Here is a 26,858-nt window from a genome sequence, read left to right on the forward strand (position 1 = left end):
GAGGTCAGTGATACATGTGCTGCCAGGTTGAAGTGAGAATAGAGACAGCCACTGGCTTGCTTTCCTCGGGAATTCTTAGAAGCATCCTTCTCTCCCTGAAAGATAAAAGAATTTCCCAAAGTGGGGATTAAATGTTCAAGAAACACAGAGGTTCTTTGAGACAGGTTGAGCATGTATGTGGAACAAAAAGTAAAGCAGGCTCAAGAAAATAGTTTAGTTTCATCCTGGCTGATGTTTGGTTTGTCAGGTTCCGTTCTCCGAGAGACACAAACTGATACGCCCACCAGCATTTGCTGAGAAATGGCAGATCGACCGGCAGACTTCCAAAGCGGATTGATAAGCAGCATTTTAGTGTTTGCTTTTTTACGTGATGTATGTCTAACCGTTTCTGATTAGAGGGCTTCTGAGAGCAACTTAGACACTTGAGTGAAACTTCCACACCATCTGCAGAATAAATCCTTCCCTTTTATTATTCAGTTTTTGTTCATGAATCATGTTTTCTTTTCTGGAGCTTTGACCCAGGGAGAGAATTTGTGGTCTGACCTGTTCTCCTTCAGCTGGGCGGTGAATTGGCCCAGAGGATAAAGCAGCTTGCTCCCAAGATCTGCTTTTAGGCGGAAGGCCGTGCGAGGCGAGCACCAAGCTGTGTGTGTGTGTGTGTGTGTGTGTGTGTGTGTTCATGCGCATCTGTGATCTTGAATCGGCTGTAGAGCAGAGAAGTTTGGGCCCAGGACATGGGACTTTAATCCTAACTTCTCCACTTCCACAGATCAAGATTTGGGCCTCAAGTTTGCACAAAGGAGAATTGCAATAACCAGCCCTGCCCTGGGGCCGGGGCAGAGCTGGGAGGATGAGATTATGAATGTGATGAAAGCACTTTATAAAGTGTAGAGCTCCTTTCCCCCAGATGTGAAATGTCTGTGCTTTTATTATTCATGGCAGTGGCTGTTACTGTAAATGGTTTTTATACCAGAGGGAAATGAAGACAGCGAGAGGAGACAGAGAAACGTGGGGAGGGCAAAGGGCTGCTTTCTGCTTTTCTCCTAAGCTTCAGTGCTGGGTTACATCCGAGGCGGGGCCACGGGCAGGCTTGGCACAGGTGGGCACATGCCCTCCCTTATCTAGTGTGTTCTGGGGACAGAACAACGAGGCAGGTGGACCAGGTCCAGGTAGAACCGTTCCCTCTGGCACTGTGAGGTGTGGGGGACTTTGGGAACTGCTTCCCATTGTCCTCTCGTCCCTGGGACCCTTACGAATGAACCGTGGCTTCTTTGAGATCTTTTTGGATCCTTGTGGTTCTCCCAAGAGTCCTTTCCCTCTGTTTCCTCAGGACTTCTCCCTCCCGTCTCCAGGGACCACCTGCTCCTGTGCCCTGCACTAGTGCCCACCGCAGGCATCCACGTGGCTGCTTCCACCCTACTGAAGGAAACATCCTCTCTGGACTCTCAGTCCTATGTGCTTTTATTTTCTTTGCCAGATATGGAACCTGCTTTTCGTGTTTAAATTGAAGATAGCTGACACACACCATTGTGTAAATTTAAGGTGTGCAGCTGGTCAATTTGATGCATTTCTCTATTGTTAAATGATTGCCATTGCAGCAATATTTAGCGCCTCTATCACGTTATGTAATTATCCTTTTTAGTGGCTAATCTCTTAGCAAGTTCGGTGATTATAGTGCAGCCTTGTTGTCCATATTCATTATGCTGTGCATGAGATCTCTAGGGCTTCTTTACTGCTTGTGGCTGGATTTGGACACTTCTGGACCCTTCTTTGCCCCACATGATATGGGGACATGCCCATTGAGTTCAAACAGTGAAATACTGGTTTGTTTTTTTTCCCTGTGAAATTGGTTAAGAACAAAAGATGACTTCAGAGAATGATAAGAAAGAGGAAAGCCCTGGCTGGTGTGGCTCAGTGGGTTGAGTGCTGACCTACAAACCAAAGAGTGGCTGGTTTGATTCCCAGCCAGGACACATACATGCCGGGGGAGTGGGCCAGGTCCCCAGTAGGGGGCACTCAAGAGGGAACCACACATTGATGTTTTTCTCCCTCTCTTTCTCCTCTTCTTCCCCTCTCAAGAAATAAATAAATAAATTCTTTCAAAAAAAATTAAAAAGGAAAGGACAGCTCACGCACTGCTGAGGAAATACAAATTGGGACAATTTTTTTGATGGTGAGCTGGCAGTATTTATCAAAAGCCTTAAAATTAATGTTAAAGCAATTCCTCTTCTAGGAGTTTATTTTAAGAAAATCATTACAAATTTATGCTGAGATTTAGCTCCAGCGAAGTTTGTTGAGTTGTAATTTGTCACAGAGAACAAAGTTAGACCTCATCATAATGTCCGGCAGGAGGGAATTGGGCAATAAATTGCAGCACATTTATGTGATGGAGTGATCTGCAGTATTTCACGTAGTATTGTCAAAATTTATTGACATGGTATATGGGATAAAAAAGGTTAGAAGCATGATGCGCAACCATTTTCATAAAAAGTAAAAGTGCATTTATATGCAGGGAAATGTAATAAATATCCATACATTAAGATTTTAATATTTTCTCAGCTTTTGGATGTGTCGAGTATTTTTTCTTCTACTTGATTACTTTTTTCTGTCAGCAGTATTGTACTTTAAAAAAAAAAAGGGAGGATAGTTACTTTTAATGAAAGCAAAGCAGAGTGGCCTCCTGCCGGTGGAGCCCTTATGGAGCCCTGGCCACTGGCCTTGTGCCTGGGGGGCCAGTTGTGTCCAGAGAGAGTGTGCCTCATCCGCGTGCACAGCGCCCCCTTCAGGTCCGAGTCTTTGTGTGTGGGAGGCACAGGGCGCAGACAAGTGAGGCATGCCTGGACAAGGTGATTATTTACTGTCACCCTACCTTCTCCTCCTGTCCTTCTGTTGGCCTGTGGTGTTTCCTCTGAGAACAAGGAATTATCCCTTTTGTCTCTTGCGCTCCTTCTTACTGGCATGTTAAGATTCAGTACTGCCACGTGGAATTTAAAAACATAATAAAAATAACCTTTGCACGGGCACCTTCTGTTACGTAGTTCTGAGAAGAAGTAATGGCGAGATCGCATCGAGGGAGCCTCTGCTGTAAAGGCAGGGCCTCCTCTGCTTGGAGCCGAAAGCTGTTGTGCGGTGCAGCCGTTAAAATGAGATCGGTGTTCATTGCTGCAGAATGATGTCTGTGAAATACTAGTTTTCTAGGGCTGCACTCGCCAAGTACCACAAACCAGGTGGCTTAAACAACAGAAATGCATGTTTCCGCAGTTCTTGAGGCAGAAGTCCAAGGTCAAGGCCTCAGGGGTTGGCTCCTTCTGAGCACTGTGAGGGAAGGATCTGTTCCCTGTCTCTCTCCTTGTTCTAGGTCATCTTCTGCGGCTCCCCGCCTCTGCCCTCTATGCGTGTCTGTGTCCAAATTCCCCCTCCTTATCAGGACACCAGTCATATTGGATTAAAGCCCAATCTAGTGACTCATTTGAACTTGATTCCCTTATAAAACAGTGTCACAATTGAGGTTCTGGGGGTTGGGATTGACATACAATTTTGGGTGATGGGGCATCATTCAATTCGTAACAATGTAGTTTCCCCAAATTTAAAAAATATTGTCGTTGCAAAAATTTCAGACATAAAACATTGGAGGCAATAATGTTGAATTGCCAGATTGCTATCAACTGCGTCAGCACCCCCCTCCTCACACACAGCCAGTGTCGGTTCACTCTTACTCCCCCACCCCCACTAGGTCATTGTGACATAGATCCCAGGCATCAGAGACGATGCATTCTAGTGATGAAAGGGGGAAAAATATATGGAAGAGATGATCCTTTGAAATTAAAAAACATCACCTGTGTGTATGGACATATAAATCAGCAGAGTCAGAATAATACCAGAAGGTTAACAGTGCTTGTAGGAAGTGGGGTTACAGGTCATTTTTATTTCGTTATAGCCGTGGTTACTGTCTAATTGGGTTGGGAGGTTGGTCGATGGAATACACCAGCCTCCTGGAATCTGAAAAGGGAACCCATGTGGTTCCCAGGTGGTAAGAAGGGGTGGGGAGAGGGACAGTGGCAGAAACTTGACCACCGTCGTTTTCCGAGGCAGGAGTTAGCATTTTGCTTCTTGAATATGAGAAAGAAGTACACAGGATGACATCTCATCGTGTAGTGGGCACCGGAGTGGTGACACTGTGTGACCTTGGCAAGGGCCCCTGACCTCTCCGAACTGAGATCTCCTGTCTGCAGAAGGAGAGGGACAGGCATGACAGAGTCATCAGAGTCATTTGGCTGTGAATGCTAGACCTCATACCTCTGAATGTCAGCGTGGGTTTGCTTTCTGGGAGCTTTTAAAGATGACGTGTGCATTCCCTAGTTGTGTGGTGTGGAGTTCTCGTGGGGGGTGGTAAGGAAGCGATGGCAGAACAGCCAACGGTGAAGATGTGACAGAAAGGAATCTTCTAGGAAATGGAATAGACTTGTCCGCACATTTTCAGAAAGTGTTTTTTGAATGAATGTACACACATGTGAGTGTGTGTGTGTGGTTCAGAATGTTGCCTTTGCCTTTGGCTCTCAACAAATTGTGTTGTTGTTTAGACAAAGTGACTTGATGGTCCATCCCCTCGGCCCCTCACCCCCACCCCCCCAAGGGAGAACCCCACCTCCACAGGGCATTGGGCATGGCACTGAGGGGAGGGCAAGGTCAGTGCTGGGAGTTTGAAGTCTGGTTTACGATACAGGGACTTGATTGGCACTAGGTAAAGACCAAGATGCGCCAGTTCGGGACTTGGTGGAAACAGTGAGGCAAGGCTTTCAAAGAAAGCCTTTTTAGGGTACAAACTGTGTTTGATGGTTTCCATTACAGAGTTGATGGATATTTCAGGAAGTTTCTGTAATGAGCTATCAAACCATTTCTGGGATATTAAAGTAATGCTAATGAAGGTGGTGGGATAGTAAATCTGTAATAATGGAGACGGCTGTGTGTGTGAGTTGGTTCTAAGGCTCCATGAGGCATGGCTTTCAACCTTAGATGAGGGCTTTGGCCAAGTGAAAGTACCTCATTTAGCCAAGGACAGTTTCCTGACCCAGAGGGGAGACTTAAAAGGGGCTTTGGAATCACACCAGGCCACGGAGAAATGCCAGCCCAAGGCCACCCTGCAGCTCACTTCAGACAGTTGGGCCTCCTTCCCAGCAAGGTGGGTTGCATTTTGCTGATGGTACAAAGGAACCTGTGAACCCAAGGGGCTCTGCCCACTAAGGCAAGCAGTCCTGGTTACTTTCAAATAAGGAATCCGTGTCCTTTGATTACTGATGGGCGAGCGACGAAGCTGGTGTTCGTGGGCATCCGGCCTGTCGAGACTGGGCCTTCCCGGCGCCCCTCAAACCTGCTCCTAGGTTTGCGGCTCAGAGCGGTCAGAAGCAATCAAGGCAGATGAGGCCCCTCTCCTCTTCCATCTCCCTTCACTTCTCTCCCTGTCCGGATCCAAGCTTGTGGAGCTGGATGACAGTGGGTTTGGGTCTGTGCACCTTGGTTTCAGCTCTGTTGAAGTACAGCAATCCAACAAATGCTGCTGCTACTGATTTTACTAGCGTTCACTCCTATGAGTTGATTTTGCTGTGTACATGCCATTGTTTGTGCTAGATAAATGGACCATAGAATGTTTCCCTCCCTGTGAAGTTGGCTTCTCTGTGAAGTTCAATTTGACTAAACGTGTAGATGATTTTACAGCCTCAGAGCTGGCATTTCCGGGGGGTGGATCTCCGCAATCTGCACCCCGTGTGACAAGATGTTGATGGCCCTGGTTGTGAAAACCAAATGCCAGAAAGAAATGAAGCTTAGGCATCTTTTTGTGTGTTTGTAAACACTACAAACGATGGGTGTTGAGGTGCTTGGAAGGCATGTCGAGAGCTTGGACTTGAAACGTCAAGTAATTCAAGTGGCTCAACACTTTCAAAGGCCGGGAGTGGTGGGAACGGTGAGGGAGAGAGGGAGCCGCGTGAAGCGCTGGCTGCTGGTGTTCTTGTTGCTTACAGCCTGTCCGTGCCCCCTGCATCTTCTCCTATGTGCCCGTCATGAAGGTTAGAGGTGGAAGTAGTGGAAACCTGTTCTTCCAGAGTTGAATGCAGATTCTTCATCAGTGGGTAATTCTTCGCCCTGTCTTAGGAATGTTCGCACAGTTATAACTCTGCCCCTCTGAGGCTGGCCATCCTGTGTTCCTTTTAGGGTTCATTCCACTTCTTTTGGAGCCCCATGAAACTAAAATAAAGTGAAGATTGGTATCGATTGGGTCGTTAAAGACTGAAGTCCCATTTAGCATCACATGGAAAAGGGGGAGGAAACGAATCTGGAGGAGGAGTCCCCTCTGTGTCAAGCCTTGTGTGAGGCTTGTTTTGGGGGCTCAGTTTACCAAGGACGAGGTTGAGATTCATCAAAGGCCTGGTTATTTATATGTCTCTAGCCCAGGGTTCCACAAGGGGGCGCTCTCGGCATTTTGAGCAGGAAAGTTCTCGTATGGAGCCGTGCCCTGGCTTGTGAGGTCCTTAGCACTCCTCAGCCCCCTCCCTCTCAGTGCCAGTAGTTCTCAGACATTGTTTAACTGTCCGGTGTTCCCACCGCTGGTTCAAATGCCCTTGGAGCAGGACAGTCCTGACTCTGGCACTGGCAGTAGGCTCTCAGTAATCACTGTCGAATACTTTCAGGAGCAGAGGTGTGGATTCTGTCTCTGGGCATGTCCCTCTGCTGCGATACAAGGTTCTGTGAGTCGGTTTTGTGTTTTCCATTATCTGAGGTGTACATACTATTTTATGCTTGCACAGTAAGTATTTATTCTGTACGATACAACTGGAATATAGTTAGTTCTTTTCATCGATTAAAACCAAGTGTATTCCGTATAGTTAATGGCTTAACTTTACTTACCTTTTCTCTTAAGAGTTATTGCTTTATGCGTAATGGTCAAGAGCATAATGTATTATGCATTTCATCATTCTATTTTCTTCCTTTCCACACATCATTTTTCTAAGACGTGATTTTATGGTTGGAAGTTACAGAAATGCTGACTACAGCAAACAGTTTGAACTCCACTTCTCCCTAGCTGTTAGCAGCTCTACACAGAGTTCACTGTTAAAGACTGCATAAACATTTTATCTTTTTTTTGAAGTTAAATTAAACCAGTTGGCAGTATTTCTTGGCAAACCTAAGCTGATAGTCGAGGTATTAACTTTAACTGAATCTCAGCCATATTATGCTAATCAGGCATAATGACATAACCCGAGTGACAGAAGAGTTGAGACTGGAGAGTCACACCTGCGTTCATTCATTCAGCAGATATTTATCGTGCCTGGGATATATTAGGGAACAGCACAGATAGAATCCCTCCTTTCACCCCAGCGCAAAGGAACATAAGCAGTAAATTACAAGCTGGGCTGAAAGGTGGGAAGTTCAATGGAGGAAAATAAGTTGGTTGGGATGATAGGGTGCCAAGGATTGGGCTGCAGATGCAACGTTAAGTGAAGCTTTCTTCAGAAGGTGACTTGAGAGCAAAGATTTGAAGGGGAAGTAAATATTGATGGAGCCCCTGTTACGCCTCAGGCGCCGTCTGTTTTAAACAAGCTGGAATGGCTGGGCGTAATCTCTGTAATCTGCAGAAAAATGTCGCTCACGGCCAGAGGGTGGGTGTGCACACTCCCGTGAGAATGCCGCAAACCTTGTCTGTGCATCACGTTCAACACTGATTTTTTAAAAACCGTTCTGAAGTAATGGCACCTATTTTGGTAAGTAGGATTGCAGCGGATGATTTTTTTTTTAATTTAAGCAGACAACTACAAAGACTACTGGAAAACAGCAAGTCTTTGTTTTCAAAGGGAAATAGGAACATAAAGCCGAGCAGGGGACGGCTCTCATGTCCAGGTCCAATGGTCCTGCAGTCATTGCTCCTCCCCGGCAGGTGACGTGATGGCAATGAGGAGCCTGTGGGGCTGACGGGGTCAAGCAGGAGGTGTTGCTTCAAGTGAAGGACGGCTTTTGTCGGGGAGGCTTGGAGAGCCTCAGGCTGGAGTCGGGAGACCAAGGGTCCCTGCCTCTGAGGCTGATGAGCCCTGCACTTGGGTGGGCTGCTTTCGCTTCTCCACTTTCCAGAACGACTGTTTATTTGCTAGACGTGCACTTTCCATGCGTCATCCTGTTTGGTGAGCTCCAGTGTAAAACAGGAGGGAGGTGAGCTTCACAAGACAACCAGTAAATTCCTTTTCTGGTTCTCGAGTGTCTTCTTCTTTGATCTCGAGAGAAGGTAAAATCAGGCTACTTCTCTGTAGCTTGGGAATTGAAGCCAGGCCACAAAAATGGGGTTTGTGGGGTTGTCATAGCTTCAGCCGTGGAGCAGGGCTGGCTCTAGGATCCCTGGGTTTTCCTTCCTCCAGACGTCTTACGTAGTGTTGAGAAGGTCATGTCCTCTTTGACATTCGGGGGGTGTAATGGCTCGGTGCCGACTTCCCTCCGATCTCACTCATACAAATCTCCAGCTCCAGATTTCAGTTCCGTTTCTTGAACTTTAAAAAGACTGTCAAGGAATTATGAACAGGAGCTGGAGGGAAAGGAAGGTGTCAACCTTGCTGTAGGCGAAGCCACGGTTCGTCCACTCCCTCAGGTAACCTTCCATGGTGAAAGACCCTTAGGGGGATGATCACAGGGACTTCTCCCTGGAATGCATTTATTATTGGCTTACTTTCAGAAGAGGTGTAAATGATATGCCCAGATGGTCCTCATGGTTCCTTTCAGCTCTCCAGTTCTAAAGTTCCCTTGTTATCAGAGATGAATATGTGTGCCTTTGGATAGACCGACTTCCCCCGGGCTTGCATCATCGGGGGGCTCAGGGCCTCATGTACTGAATGAACACCCTCTGAGCTGACTCGGGTGTCACTTGTTGTCTGAGTGATGAGGGCTTCTCTCTCCACTGTCCTCTGACTGTCCTCCGGTCCCGTGGGTTGAGCGCTGGCTGCTCCCAAGCCTGTTGAAAGGAGAACTCTGACTCGCAGCTGCCCGCTGTCTTCCCATTCCGTAGATGATGAACCAGGTGGAAGGGCAGCAGAAGAACCTGGTGCACGCCATTGAGTCTCTGCCGGGCTCCGGCCCCCTCACCGCCTTGGACCAGGATCTGCTGCTCCTGAAAGCTACCTCTGCCGCCACCCTCAGCTGCCTTGGGGAGTGCCTCAGCCTGTTACAGCAGAGTGTGCACCAGGCGGGCCAGCCCAGCCACAAGCCTGCAGCCTCAGGTAAGACTCCCGGTGGGCAGGCAGTTCTGTGCTTGCAAATGAGGGCTATCCGGGGTGGGTGTGCCTGCGCACGTGTGCATGATTGCCTGCCTCCTTCCCATTCATCCTTTTACCCACCATCCATCCACCATCCATCCATCCATCCATCCATCATCCATCCATCATCCATCCATTTATCTTGTTGTCTAAGGGTTTCTCCATTTATCCTTCCCTTCTTCCCTCCCCAGTCTGATATATATTTTTCTCTTACCCATAAGAAATACACCCTCCTATGAAACCTTTACTAACACATTTACAAGCACTCCTTTTAGACTTGCTGACATCATTGTTCTGAATCTCATTCGCTTTGCAACTTTGCAGTCGTTGTTGTGTTTTAAGATCCATGGCTAGGCAGTGTCTGGTCCATTATTTCTAGCCGTGCCTATGGTGTGCGTCCACCACGTTTTACCCAAGTCTCTCCAGTGACGGACACACATCGTCTCTGCTCTCGGTCCACGCCTCTTGCTGCGGTGTGCATCCTCCTGCGTACCCTCTCCTGGACTCGCGTGCAAATTTCTCCAGAATACCTGCCGGAGGCATTTCTAGGTGTTAGGAATCCAGAAATAATAACACACTCCCTTAAGATGCCGCAGTCCTTTCGGGGGAGGGTTTAACCGATGAGCAGATGTAAAGATGTTAGTGAAGATTCAGTTCAGCGATAAAGGTGAAAGGAGCGCGAGGTGGGTTGTGTTGGGTTGAATTATCAAGTATTAGAGTTAAGAGACTAACAGAAGCCTCGCTGGGTTTTCTTGCCCAGAATTAACTTAATTCATGGGGCAATGAGGCAACTTAATAGAGGAAAAATAAAGCTAGGTGATGCTGTTATGTTTCATACTTAACTCAAGTCCCTTTTGCTCTCTGTTGTATGAAGACGAAGGGGGCGTTGGTTCCCCACAGCCGACGGCCTGTGGGTGATGCAGGCTTCTTTCTGCGTTTCCCTCTGTCCTCTGCTGAGGTCCGGTCCGGCCACCGTGGGGCCTTTGCTCCACATTGTCTGCGGTCTTCACAGGGCAGATGTATGACTGTGCGCTGCGCACAGTTCGGGTGAGATGCTGAGGCTCAGAGCAGTTCCATTCCTTGTCCGGGTTCCCCCCGCTACGAGGCGAGCACCGGGCTTTGCCCGCTGTGCCCCCCGGGTTCTTTGCGCCACCTGGCGGGCTCTGGGTCCCCCAGCTGGGGTCGGGGACACTGTCCCGCTCACATCATAACTTTCTGAAGGGCAGATACAGATTTATTTTGTTTACTTTAAAAAAATAGCTTCCGACTTTTAGAAAAGCTGTGAGAATTGTAATGAAAAATTCTCATCCATCCATCCATCCATCCAGGTTTCCCAAATGATAACATTTCATGATATTTACCTCATCTTCTCTCTCTACATATAAACCTGTTACAGTCTTGTAACCACTTAAGAGAATGTTGCAGAAGTGACACACCATTCCTCTTAACACACTTCAGTCCTGGAGAAAGGACGCCGTCCACAGAATGGCAGCACAGCGGTCAAAGTCAGCGAGTTCACATGAATGCACTCCTGTTCCCTTGTCCACAGGCCTCACTGAACTTTGCCAGTTGCTCTATTAATGTCCCTCATGACAAAAGAGACAGGTTTCTGGTGCCGGATCCAGTCCAGGAGCGAGTGTGTGTGTGTGTCTGTGTGTGTTTTCAGGCCTATTAGGAACAGCTCTGGCCTGCTCTTCTGTCTCGTCTTCCTCTCCAGCTGAAAAACGAAACTCGGGTTCTGAAGCCCCCCTTGGCATTCCCTGATCTGGAAGGAGCCTGGGTGACCCCAGTGGGGTGTGGGCACTAACTCGGGGTGAGACTGGAGGCCTCTCCCAGGTTCCGTGATCTCCCTCCCAGTGCACTGTAACTTCTGCAGCCCAGCGGGCTCCTTCCAAGAGCCCGTTGCTGGCAAATGTAAGCTTGCACCATTGTCTTCTTCCCAAAATGTATCCCTTACATCTTAACTCAGGGATGGTTTCCAGCAAATTTCTACCTCCCCTCTCCACCCCCCCACCTCCAGTATTCTTAAGGACCTGGGCGGGGACAAAACTCAAGGTAGAGTTTCAGATGTGGTGACAGGTTGAAATGGAAGCTATTTGGGAGAAGGAAGGACCCAGCAGTGCCCCTGAAATTATGCTGCATATGGTGTTATGTCCTCCCTGACTTCCTGGCCCGTCTGTCCAGCCTCCCGTCCTCTTTAGTCAAGGAGCCTGGGTGGGGGTTGAAGAACAGAGGGAGCAGGAAGCTTCGCAGTGGTTATTTTGTTCCTTTGTATTCTCGGCCCTGTTAAAAGTTCAGTTCCCTGTAACACAGCCACTTAAGTTTGAAAAGATTTTGCGTGTGTCTTTTAAATCTGTGCCACACGTTGCGGGGAGTGGTGGAGGGGGGCAGGGAATGGGATTATTCTCTGCATCCAAAACGTCACAGTGGCCTGCACATAAAACCAAGTTCCAGATTCTCAAACTAGTGGAATGGGAGAGTATGGTAGCCCTGGGAGTGTTGGCACAAATTGCATTTGTTTAGACTCTCAGGGCTCTCGAGGTGGATCGTAGCTGTAGCTGTCTGAACTCCCGCTGGAAAAACCACACCGGTTGTGTCTGAGGCATGCCAGGCGGGTTGATGGAAATCAACATCGTGTTAATGCAAGACTCGGCCAGGGCTCTTTTCCACATGCAGTGGGCAGGGAGGCACAGGGGACTCCCGCACACCGAACACCCAAACACACCGTTCTGCCCCCCTGCAGTGTTTCTTCTTTCCTGTCCCTTTTCCAAATCAAAACTCAATTTGTGGTCGTGTGGTATTTCATCTCCTGAAGCATTTCATTGTATCCTCCTGGGAATGTGTCGTCTTTGGAGCCTCTGTCTGCGAGTGCTGCTTCCTAATGCTGATTACACGTCAAACACACGGAGCACCTGGACTTGGAATCCAAAACCGCTTTTGTATTCATCTGCCTTCTGCCCGTCTGGTTTGGGCTCCTAGACCTGTCTCTGATGTTGTCTCTAAGATATAGTGAGCTGAGATGCGTCATTGAACTTCTCTGTTTGTGGAGAGGTTTGTAATTAAAATTAATAAAGTGGCTCGGCTTCTTGGTCAAGGCTTATGTTCTGCAGCCCTGCTTCAGCAGCTGGGTGGAGGCAAATGATTGATGAAGGAGGGCAAGCGAGCATCGTGTTCCCCAGCCGAGACACACGCCTCTGATTCCATGGAGAAAAACAGGCAGGGCTACGTCGGAATTGGGAAAGGCTGAGCTACTTAGGAGTCTGGCTTTTTAGGTGGGGCGCCAGTGTGGGAGAGAAACTAGACCTCTCAAGGGGGTTGGGGGTGCAGTCTGTTGTCTGTGCTTCTGTTTCATTCCTTGCTTGCAGGCCTCGATCCAGGGCACATGGTTCAAAGTCAGAGGGGATGCCTGTAACCAGATAAGCACGTTCTAGAGCCAGGTGAGAGCTGGGTGAGAACAGAATGGTCCGTGTAAGGCATGTGGGGAAAGAACACTGGAGTTAGAGCTGCCAGAGCCCATGACAGGAGAGCCCCAGGGAATGGCAGTGGGTGACGCAGGTGCCCTCAGACATAAATCAGGACGAGAGAGCAGGAGACGTGTAATTGGTTCTCCTCTGGTGCGAGGAGAACCAGAGCAGAATGTAATGCGCTTTTCTTAACTCATACCTGTAATAACATTTTCATTCTCCAGTAAGATTGGTGGAGTGTCCAGTTAATAAGCCAGTTGCATTGGTCCCGCTCCCCTGTGGGGGTTTGGCAAAAGGGTCAAAGAGGTGAGACCATGATGAGGACTCTTCCTGGCTCTTCTGGCCAATCACCTCCTTCCTTCCGCTGCGCTTCGCTGCTTTCCGGAGACATCTCCAGACTCCCAGAGTTCTCCTCCCTCCCGCCACTCGGAGATCCCCTGTGCTTTCTCTGGCTCGTACACCTTCTTTCCCGACACCTCCTGCTTCGGTGAACTGTGCCCGCCCTAAGCCACCTTCCCTTATTTTGTGATGAAAAGCCAAGACGGAAGCGTGATGATTCCTTCAGTAAATAGCATATTAGGAAAAAAAAAAAAACTAGCATTGCAGAGTATGTCAGATGGGTGTTTTTTTCTTAAATTTCTTCCTAAACACAGATTTTGAGTGGCAGCTTCTCAAAACACAGCTGTTAGACGCTAACATCCCAGCTTTCCGTTGTAAATGTGCCTTCTGCTTCTCTCAAGTTTGTCCATCTCGCTGCACCTTGGAGCTGCACCTTTCCAGGTTTACTGACCCGGGAGGCAGGAATTCACTGTTCAAGGACAAGGGAGAGACCTGCCACATGCTGTCACGTGTCACGGGCCCTGGCAGGGCCTTACCGCCCCGGCATGGGCACGGCGGCTCTCGGCACTGCACACAAAGTTTGACACAGAGGCCGAGGACAGGTCAAGACCGCTCCACAGTCAGACCTTTAAGCGCACAGTGAAATCTCCTGTAGCCCTTTCTTCTGGTCGGCTCGGGGAACCAGGTATTCATAGTTGCTTTTCTTCTTCACGTCCGCTAAGGTGTGCTGTGTGAGGAGCTCCAGGTGTGTGTAAATGCCCATTTTAAGGATGGGATTTGCCACTCGCTGGACCACCCAACCCCTCGCCTTCCTGTTCTCTTCTGTTGTGTCGTCTTTGATGAGCTCCCTGCCCCTGAGCCTGAGGGTGGACCAGAGTGACAGGTGATTGGCACCTAGCTATTTGGTTTAATCATCAGTCAGCGGCCTGCGGTAATGTTTTGATCCTAGTCTCCTCCTCATGTGGGTATTTCTGGCCTCCTTTCCACTTCAGACATTTCTGAGTCACTTTCCAGAGGGGAGGCATATTTATTCCACTGTCCAACACCGTCAGCAGTAAAACACGCCATTTTCCTTTGCTCCACCAGAAAGAAAAAGTTGCCAATTAAACCGCGACATGCCGTTGATTGTGAGATGAACTCCAATTTCAGAGATGTTAACATGGGGAAATTAGGTGCATCTCACAATTAATGAAATGTGCTTTAGACCTGCATTTTGTTTTATGACACAGTCTCAAGACTCATTCCATAGAGTAATATAATCCATTTATTTATTTTTTTTTAGCTTTTTTGATTGCATTTTTTCTCCACTGCCATTTATCCCCCTATGCCCTGCTCTCCCTGCAATCTCTTTATTTTTTTAACTGCTGTTTGTTGTTCTATGTTTCTATGTTGCTTTTCTTGTTTTTTTCTCTCTATTTTGTATTGCCTTTACTCTTCTATAGTGTTTTGGAAAAAGATGTGTTTATAAATTTTAGTAGTGGTGCCGTTACATTTTCATGCACGTTCTTTAACCTGCATTTTTCTAATCAGCAAAGTCAAGGATGACACACCCATTTTCTGATTCTCTCCTTGAGGAATGAAGACTCAGCATACTTTAATTCCCTTGTTCCCTGATTTTTGGTAATATAATATAGGGCGATTCTTAATATTTTAATACTAATTTAATACTTAATGTGTGATAATAATTAAATCTGTAAAATAATTTTGACTTAATGTTCAGTAATGTAACCATATTTAGAAAAATTTCCATTCAGTTCCAGGGCGGGGACTGAGGTGAGGTGAAAGAGGCACTTGCCTTGAGCATAAATTTAAGGGACATCAAAATAATTAAGATAAAAATAGTGCTTTGCAATATTTTAAAACCAAAATTAATGTGAAAACTAAAGGACGAACAAAATATCAAAATTTTAAGTCAAGAGAGGATTCCACATGGTGAGGATGAGGTGGAGGCAAGTGAGATTAAGTTCTGTAGGATTTAGGGGGGTATTAATTTATTAACTTTGATTGTATTACTCTCGTGTGAAAATACCATTTATCGGGGTTACTGAGTGTCTTGGTGGCTCTTTAAATTTCACATGCGTTGGGGGTGTCTTCGCTTCAGCCTAGTCCCAGCCGCGCTCAGCTCTGTGTTCTACTGGGTTCGTTGCTCACCACCAGTCCTTTTATATGTGACTTCTTCGGTCTTGACTTTTCGATTCTGCGTCTTTTCTTTGTATACGAGGGTATTATCATACGTCCTCAGGGAGTTCCCTGTCCACCAGAAGGCTGAGTATGTTCCCAGTCTCTTCAGTAGTGCTGCTGAAAGGGAAAACTGTGTGGACTTGAACGGTCTGGGCTCTGGAGCCAGGCTGCCTGGGTTTTAATCTCAGTCCTTCCACTTCATTGGCTCCATGTGCCTCTGTTTCTGTATCTGTCAGCTGGGCGCAATAGTAGGACCTGCCTCATGGGCTGTCATTAGGATTATATGAGGTAACACATGCAAGCCGTGTACAATAGACCCTGAGCCCAATAAATACGGACTCTCTGTTAGCAGAGGAAAGATAATTTGGCTGAGGAAGAGCATTATCCCCCCAAATCCCTCACCCCACCCCAAATCTATGGACTTTTTTTCCCCCATTCTTCTCTTTGTTCGCCTTCTGGCATTTAGTGTTGTGTAGCAAAATTCAAGACTAGCTTGATTTTTTTCCCACTTGAAGACAAGTCTAATTTTTCTGCCTAAATGATTGAAAATTTTTTCTCTTGATTTTTGTTATTCAAAAATGTTGCCAAACTTCACGAGCTAGGCATTCATTAAACTGCTCTGTCTGTCTGCTTTTGTGTGCGTTTGAAATTTCAGCCATAAGAGGCCTAAGAAGATATTGCCAAACTTTTGCAGGACTGTTTGAGCCGCACACCCTCAGCTCCGTCTTCAGCTCCGGCTGTTTCTTTGCTCCTGCTGTCGCTCCTTGTTTCTGTCCCATAGATCTGATCACTGTCCGTCGGGATCTCTTGGCTCGAGGTTGTGCGTTGTCTCTATTATGTTCTGTCTAATCGCTGTTGCTGTGCCCTTGGCAGCTGCACCCCGGCAGGACCGCCTTATCTCGATGGGCTTCTTATTCGACTTTCTACAGTGTTGACTCTGCTCTTTTCTTGTTGCAGTGTTCCTTTTCCTTCCACTGCTGCTGATTTCATTTCTTCCTGTAATGCCACAGTGCATTCATCTCCTCTTCCCCCTCCACCCGACTCCTCCTTCTGTTCCTGTTTCACAGAGGCTGCTTCAGCCCGTGTTGTGCTGTGGATGCACCTTTCCTGATGCTTTATTCTCTGACACCTCCCTTTAGAGATTTCAGAGATCCACTCTTCCTCGAAGCCGTCTGAGGATGCTGTTGCTCTAGACAACCCGTTTCATTCGCTCTTGGTTAGAATCGTCCTCCTTCATCCTCAAAGGAGACCTGTCTGTCGAGTCTCCCAAACCAGTGCTCATTTATTACAGCAGCTGGAATGGTCTGAGATGGGTTTCTCTCCCGTCCTCACTCATTGGTTTTTTGATACTCTGAATCCAGAGTGTATACAGAAAACTACCCGCCCCCAGCATGCTTTGCTATCGCCGGTCCTCCAGTCCTGATCTTTTGTCTATCCTGGGATGCAGGAGATCACTGCCTGGGCCAGCCTCTACTTCTTGCTCTGTCGTCCCTGGATTTTCATCTCTGAATGATGGTGGAAGGGAGGGGAGGAAAGGACAGACTTGAGGTGTGGGGGTGATGGAGGGGCCACTATCCTGGCTGGCTAGGCAAGCAGATCTCATTATTTTCCCTAGTGCTTCTTAGGCTTTTCTAATGAATCTAGAGGACATCTACTGCTTGTGTAATAAGTAAAATTTTAAAAAGTGGTATCCCAGTATTAATGAGACAGTTGCTCAGAATTTAAGATCTGAGTGCAGCTTCAGGACTCTGAGCAGGAGCTGATCAGCCGGACAGGTAAGAAGTAGCTTTTCAGCATCCTCACGGCAGATTCTGGTGTCTCGAACCCAAGTCTGGACGGACATTGTCCTGCAGCCTCTGACTTTAGTGCTGTGCATTTCCACTTTTTTTAGGTGACGTCAAGGATGGATGTATGGATGCCTTGTTGCCATTTAAAAACCATGGTAAAAAAACATATCAAAATGTACTGTATTAACTATGTTTAAGTACACAGCTCAGTAGTGCTGTATACATTCACCTAGTTGAGTGAGCAGTCTCCAGAACTCTTACTACCGTCTTGCAAAACTCAAACTCTGTACCCATTGAACAGAAGCTCCGCATTCCTGCCCTCAAGCCCCATTCCTAGCCCCTGGCAACCACCATTCTACTTTTCCTTTCTAATTTTTTTAATTCTGGGAGGTTGTAAAATGTGCACATTTTTTGAAATTTGCTATCTCTGAAAATCTTAAGTTATTCATGCATTCTGCACATACTTGTTAAGTGCCCACCCTTTGCTAGACCATGTTCTGGGTTTTCGGGACACAGCCATGGGCACGGGCAGCACTGTCCCTGCCTGCCAGGGGCCGTCCTTCTCAGGAGGAGTGCAAGACGCTGGACAAATAACATGAGCAGGGTGAGTTCCGACAGTGTGAAGTGTGTGAAGACAGGAAACGAGCTGACCAATGTGACAGGAATGCCTTTAGGGGCTGCGATGGCCAGGAAGATCGCAGGGGGCTTCACTGAGCAAGTGACATGTAGGCAGTCCCTGGGTATATGCAGGACACTGCTCCCCCTCACGTAGGACCGGAGGGATGGCACTCCGAGCAGAAGGAACAGCATGCACGAAGGCTCTGGACTGCCATGAGCTCGGCTCCCTTGAGGAACGGAAAACAGAGCAGCATGGCCTGAGGATAGAGAGCAGTGGACAGGGAGAGAGTGAAACGAGGCTGCAGCCTCCCAAGGCAGGCGGTTTGCATTCTGTTTCAGTTGCAGCGAGAAGCCAGTTGAGGCTTTTAAGCAGCAGAGTTATATGATGTAACACGTGACACTTAAAAAAAAAAGGTTCCTGCATAATCACGTGTTGGGTCGGATAATGTTGCACACACTAACACACGTGTAGGAGCACGTGTAGGTTTTTCTCGGAGTAACTTTAATGAAAAGGCTGCTGGTGCCTGTGATTACTTGATGGCTAGAACATCTGAGATGCTGAAAGGTTAAGTTCAAGTTCACCTGAGGCGGTCTGTCCTTCAGCCTGCCATTTCTTCATCACTGACCCCTGAATTTACACTGAAAACCAGCTTCAGGGGGTAGGTAGGTCAGCTGGATTTGAGACCTATTCTAACTCTAATGGAAGAATCACTATTGAAAGGGTAAAGAAATCCACCTCTGATGACTCCTGTCCCTTCCGCCCCCCCCCCAAAAGGATTGGGGGAGGATTAGAAAAGGCAACACTACACCTGGCTTCAGGGACCCGGTCCCATGGCCCTCGTGATTGACCGTGTGTCTAGTGGTGGCTAGAAGGAAGCCAGGTGTAGTGTTGCCTTTTGTCTGGTTTCCCAGGTTGGTTTCCCGTGCTCCTCGCTGGAACGGAATGACCACATCTGTTGCCGGCGATGGGACTTCCACGCCAGCCGCCTCTCACGGCGGAGGCGGCGTCACGCGGTCACACTGTAGCCGTCCTTCCGACCTGTGGCCGTCGTGTGCAGTGGCGCTAAACCGCGTTCTGAGCTGCCTGTGTTTGTAAAATTTGATTTTTGTGTGTTTTTGTTGTAAACCTTTAAAAAAGTGTTTTTAAGTTAAAAAAAAATAAAGCACCTTGAAGAAACGGCAGTGTGGGGGAAATGAGGATCATTTGTGTCCAAGGGCGGGGAGAGAAGCGGCCTGTTGGGATTCGGAGACGGCCGCTTCTGCGGGAGCGAGTTCATGCACAGACGATCCGAAGCTGCACGTGGTGCGCCACTCAAAACAAGCCCCGCCTACCTTCACCCCGTCCACGCGCGAGTGCGCCCATTTCCAGTCAGTCTCTGTGTACAGCGAGGTGCAGCTATTTCTTGAACTCTAAATGTTTCATTTGGAAAGCACGTGGCATCAATCTAGGTCTTTATTTCAGAAAACATCCTGGGATGGCACGGGCCCAAGTCACATTCCACAGAGCCGCTGAAAAATGGGACCTTTGGCTCTTTGCCACCAGCCAGTGCCAACATAACCTGGGCCATTTTACCCAACTCGGCCGAAGATGAACCGGCCTTCCCGCCAGAGCCAGAGGTAAGCCAGCAGTCTTCTCTGCACTCTCGTGGCCTGTGTTATCGCTTGTTCAGAGACGTACTCATTATATTTGTAACTTGCTTGGCTCTTTGTTTTAAGAGGAGACAAATTATAAAATGAAGCATTGCCTGGAGAGATAAAAAAAAAATCAGCCCATGCATGTCTGGCACGTCTGCTCTTGTGTCTGGCAGCTGCTGTGGGTGAATTGTGATCCTACCAATGAGGGCTCTCCCGTTTTTCATTGAAATGGGAATCATGTTAACTTCAAGTGGGAGAAATTCTAACACGCCCATTAAAGCGATGCCTATTGATGGGAAGGGAGCAGTTACAATATATTCTGTCGCTCCCCTGAAGAATGGCTTCTCCGTGTGGTTCGCGCTGAAGGCCCTGCCCCACGTGCTCGACTCCTGCATGCTGCAGACCCAGGGTGCACGGGGTGGTGGCCGAGGCTCCCTCTGGGCGCTGCACTGCAGCCCGGGTCCAGGCTGCAGGGGACGCCTGCCCTGCCTGGCCAGGGAGAGGCAGCCTCTGCAGGTCTTAACCACCAGCCGGGCTCGGACAGGCTTCAGGGACCCCGTCCCATGGCCCTCGTGGCTGACCGTGTGTCTAGTGGTGGCTAGAAGGAAGCCAGGTGTAATGTTGCCTTTTGTCAGTTTTATTATGTGTCAGAACTTAATTTTGTTTTTTCCTTTTTCTTTAAAATTTTTTTACATCCTCACCTGAGGATATGTTTATTGATGAGACACACACTCACACACACACACCCCCTAATGTGAAAGAGAAACATCAACTGGTCTCCTCCCATACACTCCCTGACCAGGAATTGAACCCACAACCTAGGTATGTGCCCTGAGACCAGGGATCGAACCCACAGCCCTTTGGTGCACAGGACAATGCTCCAACCCACTGAGCCACCTGGCCAGAGCCCCTTTTCCTGTTGATGCACATGCTCTGTTGACATGATCTTTGACCCAGGCTGAGCCCCACTTTTACCACGTGAGAGGTTTTTCACACCGTTAATGGAGGTCACTTTAGCCTGGGAAGTGTGGAACGCTCACGAAACCTGTTTTGTGAGGTTGAAAGCCCCGAGGCAGCTTCGTCAGTCAGATGACGTTGGTTATCAATGGAAATCGTTCTCCAAGCTTCACCTCATTACGGCCTCTCACAGTGACTTGGTAGCTGAGTTCCTCCAGAGGCAGGGCCCGCCTGCGTACGCATGTCTCATCACTGTGGACGCGGTGCCTCTGCGGGGTGAGGAACGCACAGGGGATGTGAGATGCCGAAAGGCCAGTTGGCCTCTACCTGTACAGTGAGTTTCAGGTTGAAAGCACTGACCGCTGCTGTGTAGGTAAACTGGAAGGTAAGTCGGCAACTGAGGAAATTCTAGGAGCCGCTCGGTCGTGTTGCTCTTTTGAGACACTTTGGTGGGGTGGCCTTTGAGGATGGGGTACTTAGCAGTGGAGGGTTGAAAGGTTCAGTTCCCTTTATTTTCTCAGAAAAGAACCTTTGGGGATTCACACCATAATATACCTGTTTAAACTCTTGCTCTAGAGAGAAATCTAAAGAGTACAGAAAGAAGTTCTTAGACCTTTAGAAATATTTGAGATTCTTATCCTCAGTGGCATTCTTGGGCAGAACCAAACAGGGGCTATGACCTGAGAAGCTTACTTATCAGGGCTGGGGGTCTTCCTTATTCGGGGACTCCTCCTTGGTGTTTCTCTTGCTTTTCCCCGCTGGGTGCTTCCTCTGACCCTGAAGTTAGGGAGGCCGGGTCTGTTCTTTTTACATAAAATCATGGCCCACTCGCCTTCACCAGTCAGTACCATTGGCAGGGGATCGTATGTAATTGTCCATAAGAAATAACTAGCTCTCACCTGCAACTTTTTAAAAAATACTCTGAAAGAGAACAGGGGAGAGCATTTTCCCCCTAAGTTAGGGACAATCATTAATGTCTGGCTGTCATTTTTGCCCTTACTTCCGTTGTGAGAGCCACATAAGGTGTTGTTTGTAGGAGACTCGCTGCCGTGTGAGGAGGGAGAATTAGAGTGCTTTTGCAGACACCCCTCCGCTCTCCCAGTGGCAGCCCTGGGAGATGGTCCTCGCAACCCCAGCAGCTCCTGTTGCCTGGACACTGCTCTTATTTTAGGCAATTTTGCTTCATTATATTTTTTTTCCTTCAAGAGTTAGAGAAGCTAGCAATATCCACCCAATAGTTTTCCTGTCAGAAAAAGGAAAGTGTTTACAGTGCCATCTCCTTGTACAACTTAAAGAAATGACCCAAGAAGGAAGTGAAATTCCTAAAGGGGAAAACTTCTTTATAAGAAGGGTCCTTAAGCCTTTTGGCACAGAGAATACAGTTATTCTGAGTGATCACTGGGAAACTAAGGATTGTAGTTATTGTTGTATGTTACCTAAAGAGATGTTTTTTTTTTTAAATTATTTTGATCAAGTTAGGTCTTTAGGAGCAATAATTAGAGATAAAAGATACCTCCCCTCTGGGTGTGTGTGTGTGTGTAATACCACTGAGCAATAAACTCAGTCCAATTCTCATTGGACACAGACTGGATGTCCACAATTCAACCCCATGCTGACACTGTCTGCCTGGAGGGAGTGTCAGATCCCACAGAGTAAGGGCTCAGTCCCATGAGACCCCCCCCCCCCCGCCCCCCTGCACACACACACACACTTCACATGCCGGCCATGTAAGTTCAGTGTCACCTGCGCTTCTGCCCAACTGACTGTAGTTCAGAGATTCCAGTGACCCCTCTGCGAGTTGGATTGATTTGCTGGTTTGGCTCGCGGAACTCAGAAGCATTTACCAGTTTATAATAAAAGATGGGAGAGATGCAGAGGGAAGGGAGTGGGGCTTCCTTCCCTCTCCAGGTGTGCACTCTCCTGGGGCGTGCACCTGTTCGCCAACCCAGCAGCTCTCTGCACTTTGTTCTTTTCGGGATTTTGGAGGCTTTGTTATACAGGAATGAATGGTTGATTAGATCATTGGCTACTAGTGATTGAACTCAATCTCCAGCCTCTGCCCTCCCTGCGGGGAGACTATAAGTTCCAACCTTTGAATCTGGTTCCTTCGGCAACCATTCCCGATCCTTCGGTTACCTAGCAGCTTTCCTGAAGTTACCCCAATAACACAACAAAAGATACCTTTATCTCTCTCATCTGTCAGGAAATTCTGTGGCTTTTAGGAGCTGTCTTCCAGGAATGCAGACAAAGACCAGAGATAGTCTTTTCTTCTTATAAATCACAGTATCGCCCTCCCCTCCTCTGATTCTGGCTTACCATAAAATAACTTACAGATGTCTGGAAAATTAATGCATTTTCAAGATTAGTCTGCCTAATTCCCAGCAGAATAAAACTCACAGAGCAGTGCGTATTTAATGCATGAGCTAGGACCGTGATTGGCTGTGTTATCAAATGCAGGGATCTTGACATTTTATTCTGCTGGGGCTGCCACTAAATGTGAAAAAGAAATACTCTTCCATAATAAAAATGAGTCGGGATCTTGGTTTTATCCATTAGTAGAGCAATTTTTCCAGTCTCAACACCGTTGGAAACCGCAGTGTAGACAGAAAAAGGGTTTTGTTTGCCTTCTGTGTTGAAGAATGCCTTGTTCCAGGACAGGGGGAACCAGGATGGGGGAGACGCTGAGGACTGGCCCTCTTCTAGTAGCGGGACCCGTGTCGCACCCTTCTGATTGGAAACCTAACCACTCCCTGTCCCCGGCTTTCTTACAGCGAGGTTTCTAAATGCGTGACAGGTTTCATAAATGCATTTGTGTGAGGTTTGGGAGCCTGAGGTGAAGACCCCGTGCTGCTGGCAGGTGAGGCCGTGGGGATGTGAGTGCTGAGAGTCAGTTGCAGGGGTCAGACGCATTGTTCTAGGGCCCTAGTCCCACCCGCCTGGGGGAGCTTGTCGGGGAGGCGGCAGCTTCCCAGCGGCTAGATCCTGGCCCCTCCTGTGGCGTGTTCTGGAATTAAAGAGTCTGAGGGGCACTTCTGCTCCCCCAGATCTTTCAGTGACTCTTTGGGCACCGAATTCCCACGCAGAATCCCCTTCTAATTGAAATACCTGGAGTCGTTTCAGTTCCCGGTGCTGGGTCCTGACTGGCTGGGCTGTTGGGCCAGGAGAGCTGAGGGCAGCGTGGCGACAGCCCCGAGTGACAGGGCTGCCATGTGGCCCTGTTGCCTGCCTTCCTGTAGGACGTATCCAAGGGGCAAGACCTTAATTTTCCTCAAAATTCAGGTTTCTTGAGGTATGATTCATAAATAATGAATTTCCCCCATTTAAAATGCAATTTTCTCACTTGTAACAAATCAAAGTCTAGGACAGTAGTTCCGTCCCTTTCCCGGATTCCCGTGTGTTCTTCTCTGGTTAACGCCTCCACCTCGCCCGTGGAACTCGCTCTTGTCTCATATCCGTTCAGGGTTGCCTTTTCCAGAACGGCCTCTCAATGGAATCACACAAGATGCAGCCTCGTGAGCCCGGCTTACTTCATTTGCATAGCCCGTGTGACAGTCACCCGTGTCTCGGTGTTAGCCAGCAGTCCATGGCATCTCTGTCACTGGGTACCAGTATCCACTGGGTCCAGAGTCTGCGTATGCGGCCCCCAGCTGAAGAACATTTGTTAAACTTGAGAAACGGCGTCACATCCCCCATCGATGACACAGAAAAAGAGGGGCATTTAAAAATAATGTCGTGCAGTCCTTGGAGGTAATTATTTGGTGCCCAGATGCCTTCCGCTTGGCCTGAAGGGAAGGTGCGGAATTAGTACGATTAATACTGTTAATCCCTCCCACTGGAGACCCTGTGCAGAGCAGGTTTTAAGCCTTTGCCTTTGAGCTGCCGCCAGTCCCTGGGTTGAGTGTTTCATTAGAAGCTCTGTCTGGTTAATTGTCTGTATTGGGGTGGCAACGATGCTGTCAAGAGACCACACGCAGCTACCCCTCTCCCCGCCCCCAACCAGAAAGACTTCTTATCGCGTCCCGAAGTACTGAGCACTAGATCAGCGTGTAAATGGGCCAAATGGGGTTTGGTTAGAAAATTGCAGAGCTGAATTTTCAAGTAAGCGTGTGGTAATCTCCTCCCTTCCCCAGGGCTGGCAAATTGTTTTGTGAGTAAAGGAAGGGGACAAATAGGAATTTTGCTCCAAGGAGAGTTTCCGTGCCCTTGGTCGAATTGTCGTTTTAGCACCGAACTTTTGAACTGCTCCCCGTAAACGCTGGCGGGGGCGGGGCGGGGGGAGAATCCACAGGCATGTGCACTGAAGCCTGGGCCTTGTGGGCCCCTTGACCTACTGTCCTCTCTTCATTCTCCGTCTCCACATCATGTACATGTGTAGGTAGGTGTTAGTTAAGGGTATCGGGCGTGGGGATAGGGTTTTGAAAATAAGGCAGTACACTGTTTCAATCCCTTGGATAATTCTTATAACACAAATTATCAGTCTTAAAGGATGGTTCAGCCTACTTGACACATACTTACTTGTTGTCAGCCGTTTGACCAAGGAGTGAGGCAGCTGTCACCGACTCACAGCGCTTGAAAGACACGTTATTGAATTCTGTCATAACCCCACAAAGTTTAATTCCGGAGGACTGCTATGTAGGGAGTGCCGTTGACCCCTCTTAGAATTTGTTACAAGTAGGTTCTCATTTGGTATGATTACCGCTTCCCACCCCACTCCTCCCCCCACACTGTTGTCAGATAGTTTGATTGCATAGCCTCCGATTCTGGAGAACAGACTTTTTCTCTCTTCGAATCATAGCTTTTGAGTCACTGTATCTTAGGATTAGAATATTCTTTGGGGGTCAAATGGCCATTCCCCAAACTGGAGTGGCTGTCAGTGTTAGGGACCAGGTTGGTATGTGGACCTTCTTTCTCCCAAGCCAGTGCCCTTCCTTACAGTGTACACCATTGCCTATACCCAGTACAATTCTTTCAGTTGCAAATAAGAGAGATTCCAACAATTAGTAGCTCAAGCAAATTAATTTTCTCACCCAATAGGAGTTGTGCTGGTAGGTGTTTCCTGGTTTGGTATACAGGTTTCTGGCAAACAGTATGGAGATTCCTAAAAAAAAATAATAGAAAAAAAACTACCACATAATCCAGGAGTCCTACTTTTGTGTATTTATCCAAAAGAAATAAAATGAGGGTCTGAGAGATACTTGCACTCATTGTTTCGTTGGTCATCATTGCTAAGGGGCGGCAATAACCTAAACAGCCCGCAGTGGGTGAATGGCTAAAGAAGATGTATGCACATGGGTGATGGATAATCATTCTGCCTTTTTAAAGAAGAACGTTTTGTCGTGTGCTGCAATATGGATGAACCTTGAGGACATTACGCTGAGTGAAATAAGCCAGTCACAGAAGGACAAGTACTGCATGATTCTACTTATATGAGCTACAATAGTAGTCAGACTCATAGAACCAATTCATGTGCTGAAGCCCTGACCTTCAGTGTGACTGTGTGTGCGAGGTAGGGTCTTCAGGAGGCAATTAAGGTTAAATGAGGCCATGAGAGTGGGGCCCTCATCGGACAGAACGGGGGAGGGGAGAGAGAGATCTCAGTCTCTGTCCACCCCGTGAGGAGGACACAGAGAGAAGGCAGCCGTCCACAAACCAGGTTGGGTTCACTGGAACCCAGCCATGCTGGCCCCCTGACCTTGGACTTCCAGTCTCTAGAACTGTGAGGAAATAAGCTCCTGTTGTTGAAAGCACCTAGTCTGTGGTATTTTGTTGTGCAGCCTGAGCTAAGATGCTCAGCATTTTCACTCCACGGGCATTTCACAATAGTTAGACGGCAGGTTCTCACGTGACGCTGTCTTAGTTAACGTTGTTTTGTTATACTATTGATGAGATGACATAGGAATTGAACTCTTGTTCATATCAATCAGCCTATGGCAAAGTTGATTTTGTTATATATACTTTCTGTTAAAGTCGCAGAACCTGGAGATGATGTTGAGAGAGGACCCAGTGTAATTATGTTTTAAGTAGTGAAATGAGAAGCAGAAGAAATGGTTTTCAGCCAAGTGGTGTTTCCAGGTTAGTATGCCCAGGCCGTGAGGTACGAGCAGTATGCGGCTGCACGTTTCCCTGAGGCCCGTGGCAATTCAGAGGAGCAACCGGGAGGCGACCTGGAATTGGAAGGCCTGTTTTTATGGTCCTCGGATAGGCTGTCGTGCTTAAGGGCTTTCCGCCTTGCACAAAAGCATTTTTCTGCCTCCCTTTCTTCTTTTGTTGAAAAGCCAACAGCAGACATAACCATCTCATCTCTTGTTGAAAAGCCAACAGCAGACATAACCATCTCACACCCATCTGAGCCCTGTGGGCATTTTCCAAGGGCTTCTCGATCTTAGTTTTTGGCAGCACTAATGAGCTCTCTGATACGGGCATGGCAGCATCATTTCCTGTACAGCTTTGGGGAATGAATTTCACTTTGTAATACTTTTTCAAAGTCTTGTTCCTTCCGCCATCCCTTTGCACTTCCCCTTCCTCTCTTCCTTGTCATGAGTGATAATGTTTTGTTTTCTTGGCTGGACGCTGCTTTTATGAGAGAGAGG

The 26,858-nt window shown here is 47.9% G+C and overlaps 1 protein-coding gene across 2 annotated transcripts in view; it reads left to right on the forward strand.

Annotated features, from left to right (window-relative positions):
• The window catches only part of OSBPL10 (oxysterol binding protein like 10), a 243,446-nt gene that overhangs the window by 166,998 nt on the left and 49,590 nt on the right, over positions 1-26,858 (forward strand). For both annotated transcript variants that reach the window (XM_045856914.1, XM_045856915.1), the window contains 2 exons: positions 9,041-9,251; positions 19,139-19,293. In XM_045856914.1, the coding sequence (XP_045712870.1) occupies positions 9,041-9,251; positions 19,139-19,293 (366 nt within the window). The remainder of the gene's footprint in view (positions 1-9,040; positions 9,252-19,138; positions 19,294-26,858) is intronic.

The sequence above is a fragment of the Phyllostomus hastatus genome, unplaced genomic scaffold (assembly GCF_019186645.2).
Source record: "Phyllostomus hastatus isolate PE091 unplaced genomic scaffold, TTU_PhHast_1.1 phas_scaffold_129, whole genome shotgun sequence".
In the NCBI taxonomy this organism is placed as follows: Eukaryota; Metazoa; Chordata; class Mammalia; order Chiroptera; family Phyllostomidae; genus Phyllostomus; species Phyllostomus hastatus.